This window comes from Drosophila mojavensis, unplaced genomic scaffold, assembly GCF_018153725.1.
Source record: "Drosophila mojavensis isolate 15081-1352.22 unplaced genomic scaffold, ASM1815372v1 contig_80, whole genome shotgun sequence".
Lineage (NCBI taxonomy): Eukaryota > Metazoa > Arthropoda > Insecta > Diptera > Drosophilidae > Drosophila > Drosophila mojavensis.
Genome location: NW_025318906.1, coordinates 4743016 through 4757623, shown reverse-complemented (window position 1 = coordinate 4757623; position 14608 = coordinate 4743016). Strand labels below are relative to the sequence as shown.

At 44.6% G+C, this 14608-nt stretch overlaps 2 protein-coding genes across 3 annotated transcripts; one reads left to right on the top strand and one right to left on the bottom strand.

Annotated features, from left to right (window-relative positions):
• Positions 1–3364: 3364 nt before the first annotated feature.
• Positions 3365–9213, bottom strand: LOC6578733 (bromodomain-containing protein 1). The gene is made up of 4 exons (XM_002004605.4): positions 7859–9213; positions 6532–7790; positions 6173–6471; positions 3365–5502 (listed from the first exon to the last, which is right to left on the bottom strand). Exons 1-4 carry the CDS (start codon positions 8964–8966, stop codon positions 3840–3842), a joined length of 4329 nt encoding a protein of 1442 aa, XP_002004641.1. The 5' UTR covers positions 8967–9213; the 3' UTR covers positions 3365–3839.
• Positions 9214–9670: 457 nt separating this feature from the next.
• Positions 9671–12619, top strand: LOC6578732 (inner centromere protein). Of its 2 annotated transcripts, none has more exons than XM_032729768.2 (6): positions 9671–9877; positions 9940–10123; positions 10183–11275; positions 11332–11428; positions 11494–12184; positions 12244–12619. In XM_032729768.2, the coding sequence occupies exons 1-6, from the start codon at positions 9809–9811 to the stop codon at positions 12435–12437; spliced, it is 2328 nt and encodes a 775-aa protein (XP_032585659.1). In that variant the 5' UTR covers positions 9671–9808; the 3' UTR covers positions 12438–12619. The 2 variants fall into 2 exon arrangements, with proteins under 2 accessions (XP_032585659.1, XP_002004640.1); XM_002004604.4 differs by having other exon boundaries at positions 11485–12184.
• Positions 12620–14608: the final 1989 nt, after the last annotated feature.

The following is a 14608-nucleotide window of genomic DNA, read 5'->3' as shown; positions in this document are numbered from 1 at the left end:
AACAAAAATATATACCATTCGATTAGCCAGGCTAATTCTCAATGTGTGTGCGCTGTACGACGTGTGCTACCGGCTACCGGTGTTAATTACCATTTAATTAGCATTCATTAAGATGTCTGCTCCGCACATACAAGCATACATACATACATAAATCAAAATGAAACCACGCCATAACTTTGCAGCTTTTTAAGATGTTTTTCCTGTTGCTGTCACCGAACCTTGACAGCAATAACAAATCCTTAAAGCACAGCCAGCGATTTATGGAAATTTTATTTTGTTTTTGCTTTCAGCCGAATTTCATGACAAGGCAAAAGCTAATGGCCAATAAACGCACTTGAACCATGCCGCAAAAAAAAAAAAAAATCATCAAAAGCGAGCCACGCTCTGCGGCTCACGTGCGACGCGGCTTAAGCCTTTAGTTATTTGGTATTAGCGATTACGCATAAATTTATGCATATTTAGTATGGATATACATATGTATGTGTGTGTGTGTGAAACAAAAAAAACCCATACTCAAATGAGTCGAGAGTCAGACCCAGTTCCAAGCTCCAAGTTCCAGTTAGCAGCCAGACGTCATAGTGCGGAACTTTCGGCACTGCAGCTGCGTGCAAATTAATTGAAAAATTTCATGCCCCCTCTGACCCCCGAATCAGTCAACGCTGTTTGAGCTCAATGAAAGCAAACAAATGTGTGTACTTGAGCGCTAAATACCCTGCAATTAGTTGAGTAAATATATATTATATAAATATGTATACTATGCATAGCTGTTAAAGCTTTCTATATTTCATTATCAATGCTTATTAAATCAAGCGCTTACATCTATATATTGCTAATGCTTAATGTGTAAACCTGGTATACCCTATTTTAAATTAAAAATTAAATGGTAGTTTAAATATTCTCATTTCATCCACTCCAAACCCCTTCAAAATTAAGCAGGGTATCAGCCACTGGCCTCAATGAATTTTTGTGAATGGTAAAAAAAAAAGAGTCAGCAAAAATGTTTGTGGTTTTTTTTCTAAATTAATTTGTTGGCCAAAAAACCCAGCAATTTATTTTTTTCCCTAAGCTCCTTAGTTAGGATTTTACTTTAACTAAATGTTGCTAAATAATGAAGCGGCAACAAATTTTGTTAGCCACATTTTGTGTTTTGATCATAATTGTGGCATTTTGTTTCATATGCTGCGGAATGTTGGGCAATTGGACATTTTGGGGCTTTGGTTTTTGCATTGCTTTAATTTTAAAAATAAAATTGTTGGTTATTTTAAAAACAAAGCTTCAGCGCCAAGGCCATTTATTTTCATGTACAAAATATTCTTTTTATATACGTTCGATAAAAATGCTTTGTTAGTGCTGAGCCGCCGCCATGGTAGCATTTACGTCATTTGCCGAAATCCGTTGAAATTTGACAAGAAAACGAGTTTCATACTGACCCATGGGGAAGTTCCCCCGCCACCAGACAAACAACATTGAAGCGTGCTCCAATTGCGCGCACTTCGTCCGGCTCCACTTGGCCATTGGCCACTGGCCACTGGCTCTTGGCCAGACGCCTTGCTCTACGCAGTTCCGTTTCATGCTCGGCCGTACAAGCAATTACTAAATAAATACATCAATTAGAGCGCCAACGCACAGTGACCTACACGACGCAACGTCGAGCGCTGAGCAGTTCTCAAGTGCAGCTTATAACTGCACTGAGAGAAAAATGTGTTTCTCTGTGTGTGTTATTTGTGTTGATGTTGATGATGATGATGATGATAATGATAATGATTGTTATTATGAATAGTCACAATGATAATACAAATAATTTTTATTTTTATTAATTTATTTTTTCTTAATTTTTATAAAAGTAATAATATTTGATAATGACATAATATATTAATAACAATTATTATTAAAAAATATCATAAATAAAAAATGGAAAATTTAAATTGTAATAATAATGACAACCAAAATGCCAATATTTTAATTCATAAATATATTTATTATATTGTTAATAACAATAACAATAATAATAAATCATAAATAATCCAAATAATTAAAAAAAAAAAAAACAATTACCTGATATTAAAATTTAAATTTTATCTCATTAAATAAACTTAAACTTTTTTACAAAGTCATTCCAGTTTCGCTCAGTGCAGTTAACGGCCACATAAATACACTTCAATCGCAGACAGTCGCTAAATTAATTTGCATTAGTTATTAAGGCCAAGCGGCGCTTGGATGGATTTTGGGGCGTTCTATGAGTTTCGCATTGAATTGAGTTGTCTATGTCTATGGGGGAAGACGCTCACCTGTTGCCCCATCAATCAGCTGCTTAAAGTCGCACTCGAGTCGAGTCACCTCCATGAATGCACCTTAATAATTTGTCCACCTAAGCGCGTAAATAATGACGCGTTTCTTTACAATTTTGGAAGACTGATTAAACATGTTTATTAGGTGTCGCACTTGTGTATTTACGCTTTTAACTGCGACTTTCGCACCACCTGTCCAATCTGTCAACTGTTTCAGATCGTCGCTCATTACAATACGTCGGAGTCTGTTTCTTTGTTACGTTTTGTTTGTTTGTGTTATTTTTTTGCGTTATTCGACAATTTAATTGGATTAAATTCATTTGTTGTGACGCGTACGACCTGTGACTCTCAAACTGTGCCAATGACTCTAGAACTGTGCTGCGGAACGAGGGGAGCTTGAGCAGAAAAAAAAAGACTTTTTACTGTGTGTTTCATTAAAATATCTCAACTGAGACTCCAGTTCATATAGGCAGCTACATAATATGGTGATCCATTCTAGCTGTTGCCGAGATATACCCTATTTTATGCTAATGCAAAAGTATGTAGCATGCTTCAATGATATGATAGTAGTTTAAGTAGATAGGTTTACATTTTTGTTTAAAACATTTATTTTCTGCATTTACTTTACCGTTAGATTTAAACAATATTCAATCTTGTTATGGGCAACTACTACAAATACTTAATTGTCTACGCTTGACACGCTTACTACTAATAATTTGCATTAATTACACACCGTAATTATAATATTTATAATTATAATAATAATAATAATAATAATAATAATAATCATCATCATCATCATCATCATTGTAATATAACGTAATAATAATCAAACTTTTGCATATTTGTTCATACGGAAATTAAAAACGGAACACGCTTAATTAACACACATACAGCCATACATACATACATAGATACACACACGCACACTCGCTCACACTCACACACATACAATTTAATGCTATTTGTAAATGTTTTGTTAATTTGTTTGCTGTTTCTTTTTACAATGTTTTTGTTGTTGCTTTTTAATTTATAGCTTAACTATGTTTTTATTATTTTGTGTTTTTTTTTTTTCCCCTTTTTTTTGTTTTATGCTTAAAACTATTTAACTTAAACATTGATTTGATTTTTCGTGAAACGTGTTGAGGTTATAAATTCCATTTTGTTGTGGTTGTTGATCTTGCAAAGGATTCAAATTTGGAAATATATTTTACAATAAAATTGAACTAAGAATTGAATCTTCTCTTCATGTTCTTTAATAAAAACAAATAAAAAACAAAAACACTTGCAGTGCAAAGAAATTGGATAAAGTTGCAAAAAGTTAAGAAAATATCGAACGAAATACTCTAATGGAGGGCCTTCTCTTATCTCTCATCTCTTTTTAACAATACAAGCGGCAGCTCCCTGGCTGAACGATTTTCGAGAACTCCTTAGCCGGACTGAACAATTTTCGAGTAATCTTTCTACATAATGAGCTATACACGGATTGGAGCAAGTAAGGCGGGAGCACGTTCGCATTTAACATCTTAAATGCAGTTGGGCAAACAGTTTTCACATAATGGGATCCGGACCCTGGCCCTCTAGATCGGAAACCTGACTCTGATAGAGCAACGCATCTTGATACGCCTTCTTCACGGCCTTGCGCTCCGCTGGCTTGCGCGACTCCACCAGCTTTTGCTGGTCGAGCTGCTTGTCGATGCCCAGGATGTCCAGCTTATTGGCGGGCAGCCATTGCCACGTCCGTTTCACGTCGAAGAAGAGCACCAGAAAGACAACATCATCCAGACAATTCTTGCGCAGGGCCAGCACATCCGTTGGTGGGGCCGGCAATGGCACGCCATTGTAGACGAATCCCTTCGGCGTTTTGGGATCTAGGATCAGTGCGGGATACCACGGATAGCCACGGCATTTGGCCCACACCAGTTGCAGTGGCTCCAGCGCTGCCTTCTGGTTGCTATTGTTGTGCCGCACATGCACCTCGGTCGCCGTCTCCTCCAGTTCGTGGTGCGCTTTGCTGGCCTTGTTGTTGTTCGTTACGGTGGTTGCTGTGGTGGTGCTTCTTCTCGACTTTATGCTGTTCACTAAAGGCGACGCATTGGGCGTGGCTGATCGCAGTTTGCCCGCCTTGCGCAACAGCGGCGGCGGCGTTGCCGTTGAGCTTGTCGATTCACTTAGATTGTTGCGCCGCTTGCCACGCCCACGAGCGGCTGCCATGGCACCGCCACGCCCTTGCAATGGCGTGGGTGTGCTGCGCGTAACTCGCGCATTTTTCGCATCCAGCTGGCGCTGTTGCTGCTCCTCCTCATCCTCCTCGTCATCGTCCTCCTCCTCATCATCGTCGTCGTCATCGTCGCTGTCGGAGCTGCTGTCACTGCTGCTAATCGCCATGTTGCCATTGCCCTGCGCATTATTCAAGCTCGCGTGCTGCAAGTCCATGGCATCTGTGGTGCAGTCCTCCTGCGAATCGTCGCGCATCGCATGCGCCTTCGTGCTATCCGAATCGCCGTCGTCGCTGTGCGCATCGCCATCGCTGGCCTCATCGCTATCGAAGTCCGAGCAGCTGCCCGACATGCTGAAGTCCGAGCAACTGCTGCACGGACTGCTCGACTGGGAGGGCGCATCGTCACTCTCGCTAACATCCCGCTGATTGTTAGCTCGGTACACACGAAAGCTGTCTGGAATGCGCTCGAATGGCAACGCCGGATCCGCCGACGCTAAGGCAGGTATAGACTGAACCGTGGTCGGCGTCGTCATCGTCGTTGCTGCTGCCGCCGCCGCTGCTGCTGCTGCCGCTGGGTTCGGTGACTTCTTTGGTGACGTCGATGGCAAACGTCGAAAACGGGGTGGCCGCTTAGGCGACTTGGACATGCCCAAGCCTGCACCCAGGCTCAGGTTCAGCTTGTTGCTCATGGACAGCGCTGCGGAGGTGAGGCTGGAGCCTGCCACGCCCATGCCAACTGCACTCGCTGTGCTGTTGTGCGGCGTCAATGCAAAGCTGCTCATGGCCGTCGGCGTCGCAGTCGCTGCATGCAGCGAAGCATTCATTGCGCTGGAGGCGGCGGTGGCTGCGGTTATCGTCGAACTCGAACTGGCGCTCGTCGACTGTGTGCTCAATGACTGCGAATTGTGGTGCTCCTCCTTGACAGGCGTCGTCAGTGGCTCCGATGGTCTCTTGAGTGCCGCCTGCGACTTGCGGGTCAATAAAATGGCCGTTCTAAAGGATGCAAAAAGTAAGCGAAAAGTGAATAAGAATTGAATAATGCCCGTGAATTATTTCGAGAGAGTATACCTTGGACTTGGAAATACCTTTTAGCTAATATAAATCTTATACTCTGACCTATTTATCATGTTCTCAATTTTGTTATTCTCATAATTTAATTTCGCAAATGTATCGGCTATGATTCATATAATTTTAGATTGTGACGCACGGATTATCTTCTCTTTTTGGACAGTTCAAAAAACCTCCCCATCTTTGCTTATTTATCTGGGGTACGCCCTCTTAATTGTACGTTTTTGGCGGTATTTTCCCTATACTTAAAACTCACTTTTTGGGAACTCCATCTCAGCTTCTGCTATACAACTCAAATTATTAAGAGCTACTGGGATAACTACGGAAGTACTCTTTCAATGCTATATATATAGAATAACTATCCGATTATATATATGCCCACACTATTTATAATAACAGTACTCAGAGATATAGTTACTATAAACTACCTATGCTATACATAAATATATATATATAGATAATTGGCAACTCTTCAAAATCTGACAACCGACTATGCTCGACTCGACGACATATTCAATCATACACGAATATAAAATGGAGCTTCTTTTAAGACATATACAGGCAATATTAAAGACCTCGACCTATTCTAACGCACCTTCGATTGATGCCCACGGGTGAGCTGCTGTTGTTGAGACTCTTGACAGGACTGCAGGGCGGCGTTTGAACCATATGACCAGTGTCTTTGCTGACATTATCGTCCGCCATCGAGTCGTCATCCGAGTCATCCTCGTCGTCCTCATCTTCATCATGTTGCTGGCTCTGCGGCACATCCTGCGACTCATCTAAATCCATGGCGCTGCTATTAAGACGTTTGCGCATTCGTTTCTTCGAGGGCTTCACTCGCGTCTCTTCGTTGTCATCGTCGCTTTGTGAGTTTGCGTGTGATGCATAGCGCTAAAAGGAATTGCCATTAATCTACTAATCCACTTGGAATATGTGCAATTGTATACTTACCGCTGCAAAGCGCGCCTTTTGCAGGGTTTTGCGCATTCGATTGATTTCCAGGCGGATTTGCTTGATCTTTTTCGTCCGGTAGCTGGGATTCTTGAGCACCTGTGACTTGTCGGCGAGTATTAGCAGCTTTTGCACCACATCCTCGCTGGGCGGCGCCGACAGTAGTTGTCTTAGTTCCTGCTCCACCTCTCCCTCCACGTGGTCCACATGGATGCGTTGTCCACGCTCCAGCAGGCCATCCCGCTGCAATTCCTTGCGCAGCTGCACGAAGAGCGGCGCTGCTTGATCTCTCATCCGAATGCCAGCTCTATAGAACACTGTATCCTTGTTGTTGTACGCCAGACAATTCTGTATCATCAGATCGAAGTCTGCCTCCAGCTGCTCGAGTTTCGTGTAACGGCAATCCTTGAGCTTCGCGCGCATGGTGCCCAAATCCATGGGCTGCTTGACTATATCCATATAGTCGGGCACCTCGTTGGTGTTTACGGGCTCTCGGAATATCTCCATGGTGTCGCGCGTTTCCAGCGCATCCAGCAGCTTGCTGAGCGCCGATTCAAGCGGATTCAGTTGCAGCATTACAACCTCCTCAGAGATTTTCACAAATGCCACCTTGAGCTTCTCACGCTTACGCACCAGCTCACAGAGCAGACGCGCTCGCTCCAGATCTTGACGCAAGCACTGCCAGTACTTGAGCTGCCGGTACAGTTCCTTCGTGTCCGGCGAGCCTTCGATGCCGTTGCGCTGAATCACCCCATGATTGTTGCCCTGGCTCTGCAGCCGGCGCAGCAGCGGCACTCCGTTGCGATAATGACGCTTTAACGTCCAGTAGGCAATGATGCGATCAAGGAATTCCTTCTTCTTCTGCATGTGCACCATGCCCGCGATCTCGTGAACACGATCCGGCGGTATTGTCGGTATTAGCACCACGGGCGCCGTTGAACGCTTCTTGGCCAGCGCTTTGCGCGCCTCGCGCATCTTTAGACGCGTATCCTCAAAGTCGGGCACATTTGTCTTTAGCTTTGCGTCGGCGGGGGTATGGGCGTGGCAGTAGGCAAACTTCTGCACATGCACCGAGCTATCGTTGTGGCCATCCTTGACCGTGTCCATGGTCATATAGAGGCCCGCCTGCTGGGCGCAGGTGACATGAAAGGCGGCATAGCAGCTGTTGCGATGGCACTGTATGCAAGCGCCCAGACCCTTCTCTTTGCACACATAGCAGGTGAGGCGCCACCGAGCAGCCGGTATGGTCTCAATAGAATCTGCCGGGTAATAAACAGAAATTTGCATTTAGATCTATGTTAATTAGTGGGGTATTTGAGTGGCTTACCAATTGGCTCGAGGAACACGGTATTGGCGAAGCGCACCTCTGGTATCCACAATGCACATACCACGTGCGCCCACTGGCCGTGATCCGTTTGCTTGAATGCTCCGCCCGCATTCGGACAGAGCACACAGTTGACCGCCTTGCTGGGCGATTGAAGGCAACGACGGCACAGCCATTGGCCTTCGGGTATGTAGGGCACACCGTAGCAATCCTGATGCACAGCCAGGTTGCACATGTCGCAGAAGAGTATCACGTTGGTGTTCTGGCACTCGCCATCTAAGCAAATGCAGCACACAGCATCGTCATCCACCTCAACGCCAGTGGGCGTGCCATTTGCGGCTGCCTGGAAGTGAGATTCCTTTTCGAGGCGGTCCATTAGCAACTCCATGGTATCAATGCTAACAGCATTGAGATTTTGCTTGGCGCGCAGCTCGTTCATATGCTCCAGCCAAGCGGTATCCTCTTCGTCCACATCGTATTCTATCTCGCCGTCCAGCTCCTCAGCCGACTTCTCAATGAAGCGATAGTAAGCCAAGGGCCTGGGCGGCGCATCAGGCACATTGTAGTCATTGATCTCACGGACATTCGCAACGGGCACCTGCACCTGTCCCCACGCTGCATTCTCCTCCAGTGGCGGCGCGTCAGCATTCAGTATACAGCCACGCTCCACCAGCTCGGCAAACTCCTCGTCGTCGACCAGTGGCAGCGGCTCATCAATACCCAATCGTACGCTCTTGCCATCAATATTGAAGGTAACCGTACCCTCCTGCTCATTATACGAGACCAAAGATTCCGGATTCGTAGTACTCCTACCATTGCCGCAACCATTTTCTCCTTCAGAATTACCGCCACCTCCTCCACCGCCGCCACTGCCGTTGTCTTTGGGCGTTGAGTGGAGCGCGCGTGAAGAGCGCGCCCTTTTTCGATTAGGCTTGAGAATGGGCGTCAGGGGCTGTGGATTGTCGTGGTCGTAATTGGTGAGATGGCCCTGGAGGCCGACCAATGTTTTATAACTGCGATCACAGTCGCGCACCGGACAGGCGAACGGCGGCTGGGACTGTTTTGATTTCACACCTTTGCAGTACTCCACGACATCAAAGTCGAGTCCCATTGCTGCTGCTGCTGCTGCGTGTTGTATTTGTATTGGTGTTAATCCTGGTGACAAGTGGTGTCTGTGTACGACGTGCGGCTTCTCATATATACATCTTACTTGTTTGTTAACGCAACGCGCGCGCGAATCGCTTGTTTACCCTTGTTATTACTAAATTTTCGCTGGCTTGCGAATTTCTGGCGAATTTTAACAATGTATTTGAGTATTTTACAGCACCGGTTCGGCCAGCATGCCCGCTAGTTGGCTAACAACACTGCGTATATCATTCGATATACTCGATATTTGCTCATCGTATGCAAAATTTTCACCCAAAATGTATAATAAACACAAAGACCATAGGCTTAATCAGATTTGCGTGGTACACTTAGTTGCATAGGCTTGGTTGCAGTTCATAAAACAGTCATGGCATGAGACGTCATTTGACGTTTTACAGCACTGCAAACACGAGCAGCTGCAACGAGCACATTTGTCATAAACAAAACTGCCGGTATCCATATGTCAATTTATTAAATGAAAACAATTCATTAGCATTGCAAGCACACGTTTAATATCGAATAAGCTAAAAATATTGAGTAAATCATAAAAAATTATTAATTTGCGCGGGAAAACAGCTGGAACAGTGCTTGTTAATATCGCCATAGCAGCGTGGAGTTGCCACTTGGTATCAATCGATAGTTGTTTAGTTCATATCGATATTTTTTCATGTCATATCTCGCTTGTGTTGTAGGGGCGACGCGCTTCTCATTGCCGCCATTTGAAATAAACGGAAAGCAGTCAAAAAGTAAAAGTTGTTCTGTTATTTAATTATTTATTGCGCTATTTGTTAAAAGTGTGTGCACAAAATGGACGACCTACTGGGCGTAATGCAAACTGTGTCCAAACTCCATATAGAAATGGAAGCAATACGCAAGGTATACAAAGCGAATTTTACAGTTACATCAAGTAGCGATACTGAACTCGATTTTCTCACCAGACCCATTTTGAGGAGTTGGACCAGTTGTTCTTTGGGATAGCTTCCGCCATGGCGGATGTGAAAATCACTGAAGTTGCAGCAGCAGCGAAGCCCAGCAATAACAGCAGCAACAGCTCTATCACGCCGCAGCAGACGAAGAAGCGAGCCAAGCGTTTGACGTCTTTAGCTGAGGATGATGGCGATGGTAAATTGTGAAATTAAAATCGAAGTGAAATGTTCCATGCTAATTTATATACTAAATAGCACCCGCAGATGTCCCCGATATCCAGGTCCCACAGCGACAGAGCGCTCGCTTGGGTAACGCCCAGCTACTGGCTGCAGCCGGAGAGGAGGAAGAAGAAGAGGTGGTAAATACCACAGGCACGCTGATGCCGCCACCGCCAGCGCCTGCTGCGATTGTAGCTGAGACCAGCATGAGCAGCGGACGGCCACAGCGAGCGGCCAAATTGCGCTCTGAGAAGAACCTCAAAGAGCCGCCGCTAAATGTAAAACTCCGTCGGCCCAGCAATGAGGAGATGGTTAAGATTAAGCTAGAGAGTGAGCAGCGTGCATCACAAATGCATACAATAAAACTGCTAAACGTTCCCACAGAAGAATCTGTGGCTGCCAAAGCACCAGAGCCCGCCGCCGTTGGGTCAAAAGCAAAGGACAACGAGTTGTCTACCACAAATCTGCGTGTGAAGGTCAAGCGTGAAAAAATGAGCAACGACAACGTGGAAGCTACAACCACTACGCTGGAATCAACAAAAACTCTCACAAACGAATCAACCATACTGTCAACAACAACAACAACAGCAAACAGCACCACAACCACAAAGAAGGGTCGCAAAAAGAAGGAAACCCACAAGCCCATCAAAGTGGAGCGCCTCAGCGATCTGGACAAAAATTTGCCAATCGCATCGCGTACACGTCGTGGCAGCAACAACACACGCAACTCCCAGGAGTCACAAGCAGCTGCTCCACCTCAAGCTTCCATCTACGAAGATGCTGTGGAAGATGTGCCCACTGCAGCAGTGCCAACAACTGGTGTTGTAATGAACGAGACTGTAACCTTGCCCAATGCCACATTCGATATCAATATGCCCACATCGAATGCCACAATGTGTCTGGGCGACAATCTGGCTGGCAATGCCACGTTCCAAGTGGAATCCGAAAAGGACAACTCGATGAAGACGGCGCGTGAGGAGAACAGTTTGCCCGATGGGGCGCAGGATACGAGCTTGTTGACCGAGGACGAGTCGTTGCAGGAGGCGCCCAAACCAAAAATTCCTGAGCAGCCCATACCCAAATCCCTGAAGGGCATCAAGCTGCCAGCGCGCACGCACGAACTGTTCAAGTAAGTCATATACGGAATTACAAGTATTATAATAATATATAATTCTCTTCTTTCAGTCCCTTGATGCAGAGCCCCGTGAAAATGCGCGTGGAGGCCTTTGAGAATGCTGCCCAAGCTCAAAATAATCTACGCTCCAGACGCATTAGGGATGCTGTACGTTTTTTAGATAAGCTTTCTCTCTCTTCTTTGTATAATACTCCTTGTTTCAGCTTTACCAGGGCGCGACTGGCTCGAGCACAACGCCAGTCATTGGCAAATTACAGGCTCCAACGCTTGGACGTTTCCTGACTCCTACACAGAGCTCAACCGCAACTCTGACAAATTCAGCGCAGCCCAAGAAGGCGCCATTGAGTGCCTGCAAGGCCACAACGCTAATGAAAACCGCAACGGGTACAAATCTTAAGTCTGCCAATTCGGGCTCCAGCAAGGCCTTAACGCGTGAGAACAGCGGTGAGGACTTCCGCAAGGGTTTGCACCAGCTGGCCGAGGAGCGTAAGAAGCAGCGGGAACAGAAGCATTTGCAGGCGGCACAATTGCGCGAGGCTAAGGAACGTGAGCGGGCGGAGCGTATGGCTAAGCTGGCCAAGGAACGCGAGGAGAAGCGCCTGAAGAAACAGCAGGAAAAACTTCTGGAGGAACGCAAACGCATGGAAATGGAGGAGCTGCAACGCAAGTTGAATCAACAAGAGGAAGCCGAACGACTGAAGAAGGCCAAGGCCAAGGAACAGGAACGCGAGTTGCTGGCGCAAATGAAGCTGCAGCAGCAGCTGCAGTCGGCCAAGGCCAAGAAAATGATGCCGCCACCACCGAAATCGAAATACACATTCGAAATGCTGCACGAGGATGACTCCACCGATGATGAGGGCAAAGTCTCCTACAAGAGGCCACCGGTGCCCACCTGGAGTCGCTGTAAGCTACAATACATCATGTCCTTATTACGTCAATATACTAATGTAAATCTCTTGCAGCTCACGTGCGCGGCGCAGGAATGATACTGCAAACCTTTTGCCCAACAGACATCATCGATAGCTTCTTCTCGGTAGCGCCACAAACGCCAGATCTAAAGAACATCTTCCCCAACATCGATCCCAGTCACTTGAAGCGGAACTCAAGTGTGCTCTGGTCCACGCCTCCGCGCTACTCCGAGTTGCCCAAATACTAGGCAAAGAAGCCATCATGTTTTGTTTAACTTAAGTTAATATTCCAGTTTGCAATCAATTTATCTTATTGTTTCACTCGGCAATTGCCGTTTCGTGTTTTACCATTGCTTCAGATTTAGTTTCGCTACACAAATTGTACTCAAATACATATATTGAATAAATTATGAGAAGATAGATAAACAAAGTTTTAACGCAGCGCCCACTGACCGCAAAATGGAATCAGACGCTCAATGGGGAACCCTCAAGTACCGTTTGATCATCTTTCAATTTGACATTAATACCCAAGAGGCTAAGAACTATTAAAGCTGCCGACGTGCTCAATTATGGCCAGTTGTGAGGGTTTCCCTATTAACAGGTGGCAAACAATAATAAAAAATAAAATGGAATAAAAACTGGTTAATACTGTGAAGGTAAGTGCACAGAAATTTCACTGGTCATGGCCAATGGGTTTTCTGTCTTCGATTTCGATTGTCTTCTTCTTATCACTTGTTGTTTTTTCTCTTTTAAGTTTTTTTTTTTTTCCTTTTTGCTTGGCTGCCAAATGAGGTGACATGAAAAACGAAATACCGCCAGCAAGATTCGTGATCGGCTCCTCTTGTATTTCATGCTCAGGTTGTGGCTGCTGCTGCTGCTGCTGCTACAGCTCCTCCCACTCCTTTTGTGGTGGGTGCAAATGCAATCGTATACTCGTGGTAAGCCGCAAACGCAATTGTGACTCGTGTAATAGAGGCGGTTTGCTCAGCCATCGACGGTGGCGGCGTCGGCACCAGAGAAGACTCCATAGAAATGGAAAACGAAAAATTTCGGGGTTCGAGCATTACAAGCAAGCGTAGGGTATATAAGGGACTAGGGACTCATAAATATGGCAAATACATGCATATAAGAGGATAACATTTTATAAATATACTATTTTGTTGTTTATTGAATTTTCTGTAATCCAAAATATTCGAGTTTAATGAAATGCACAGAAAATTAATTTATATTCACACATTTATGTATGTTTGTATGTATGTGAGTGAGTACATTTACAGTTGCACTTCCAGCTGGAAGTATGCGTATTTCTCTCTCCTTGTCATTTTTGGAAGCACATTTTATATTCAAATTCTCATATTTATGTGTGTGTGTATGTTATGATCTCACAGACAGAAATATGAATTTTTTTCATTCCACAGTAAAACTTCAATGGAACGGGTAGAGTATGTAAAAACATTGTAAGCATTAAAAGCGAAGGACTGCCCTATGCAAACACACACACACTTGCTGTACAATTCCGTTAGTCGCTCTTATATGAACTTGCTATTCCGTTATAATTATTGTGTTTGCGTATTTATATACAAAACAAAATTATGCAATCTCAATTATTGTTATATTATAATAGTTTTACGCACAAATTTTTAAATGAGCTAAAACCCAATAATTAAATGAAAAAACAAAAAAGTTCATTGTGGCCTGAAGCAAGTCTCGAAGCTACGCGGAAAACACATGAATTTAACAGCGTATTGGTTAAATGTTTGGACGAAAGCGAAATGTATTTAGATGCAATCCACCAATAATGTATTCGTCAGCAACCATATTTCGAATTGGCAATGAATAAAACTTATGACAAGAATTATAAAATAATTTTAATATCTAATTAACTACCTTTATTAGAAAAGCAAATTTATTTGGCATTGTATTTGTTGAACGGGTGACGAATGCAATGTGTGCATACTTGTAGGGCATCAAAGGTCTCGCCTATGCTCAATATCTTCCCATTCCTTGTTTCCAGTTTTCATTTTCAATTGCTTAGCGGCCTTTGTCTTTGTGCACGCCTAATCTTGATCTCGTGCGTTTGCAATTTGCGCGGTAATTGTTGAGTACGCTGCTGATTGGAATTTAACTATTTCCCCCACACCGTCTCTCCCACACACTCAACTAGAAGGCAGATGGGCGTAGAGAACATAGAGCAATTGAAGCCGGCGGCTTGTTAGCGGCGTTTGGGCAGATGGAAATTGGCAAATGCCAATCTGCAGTTGCCGCGATTAGTGGCTAATGTGCTGTTTAGGCCAATCTATTGGCAGTTACCTACAATTGAAGTGTACTGCCTTTTGCTTTTTCCTTTTTTTTTTTTTGTCTTTTGCAGTTGGCAAGTGCAGCCGCTCAATTGGATATATTCGATAGGTTGGCACTTTCA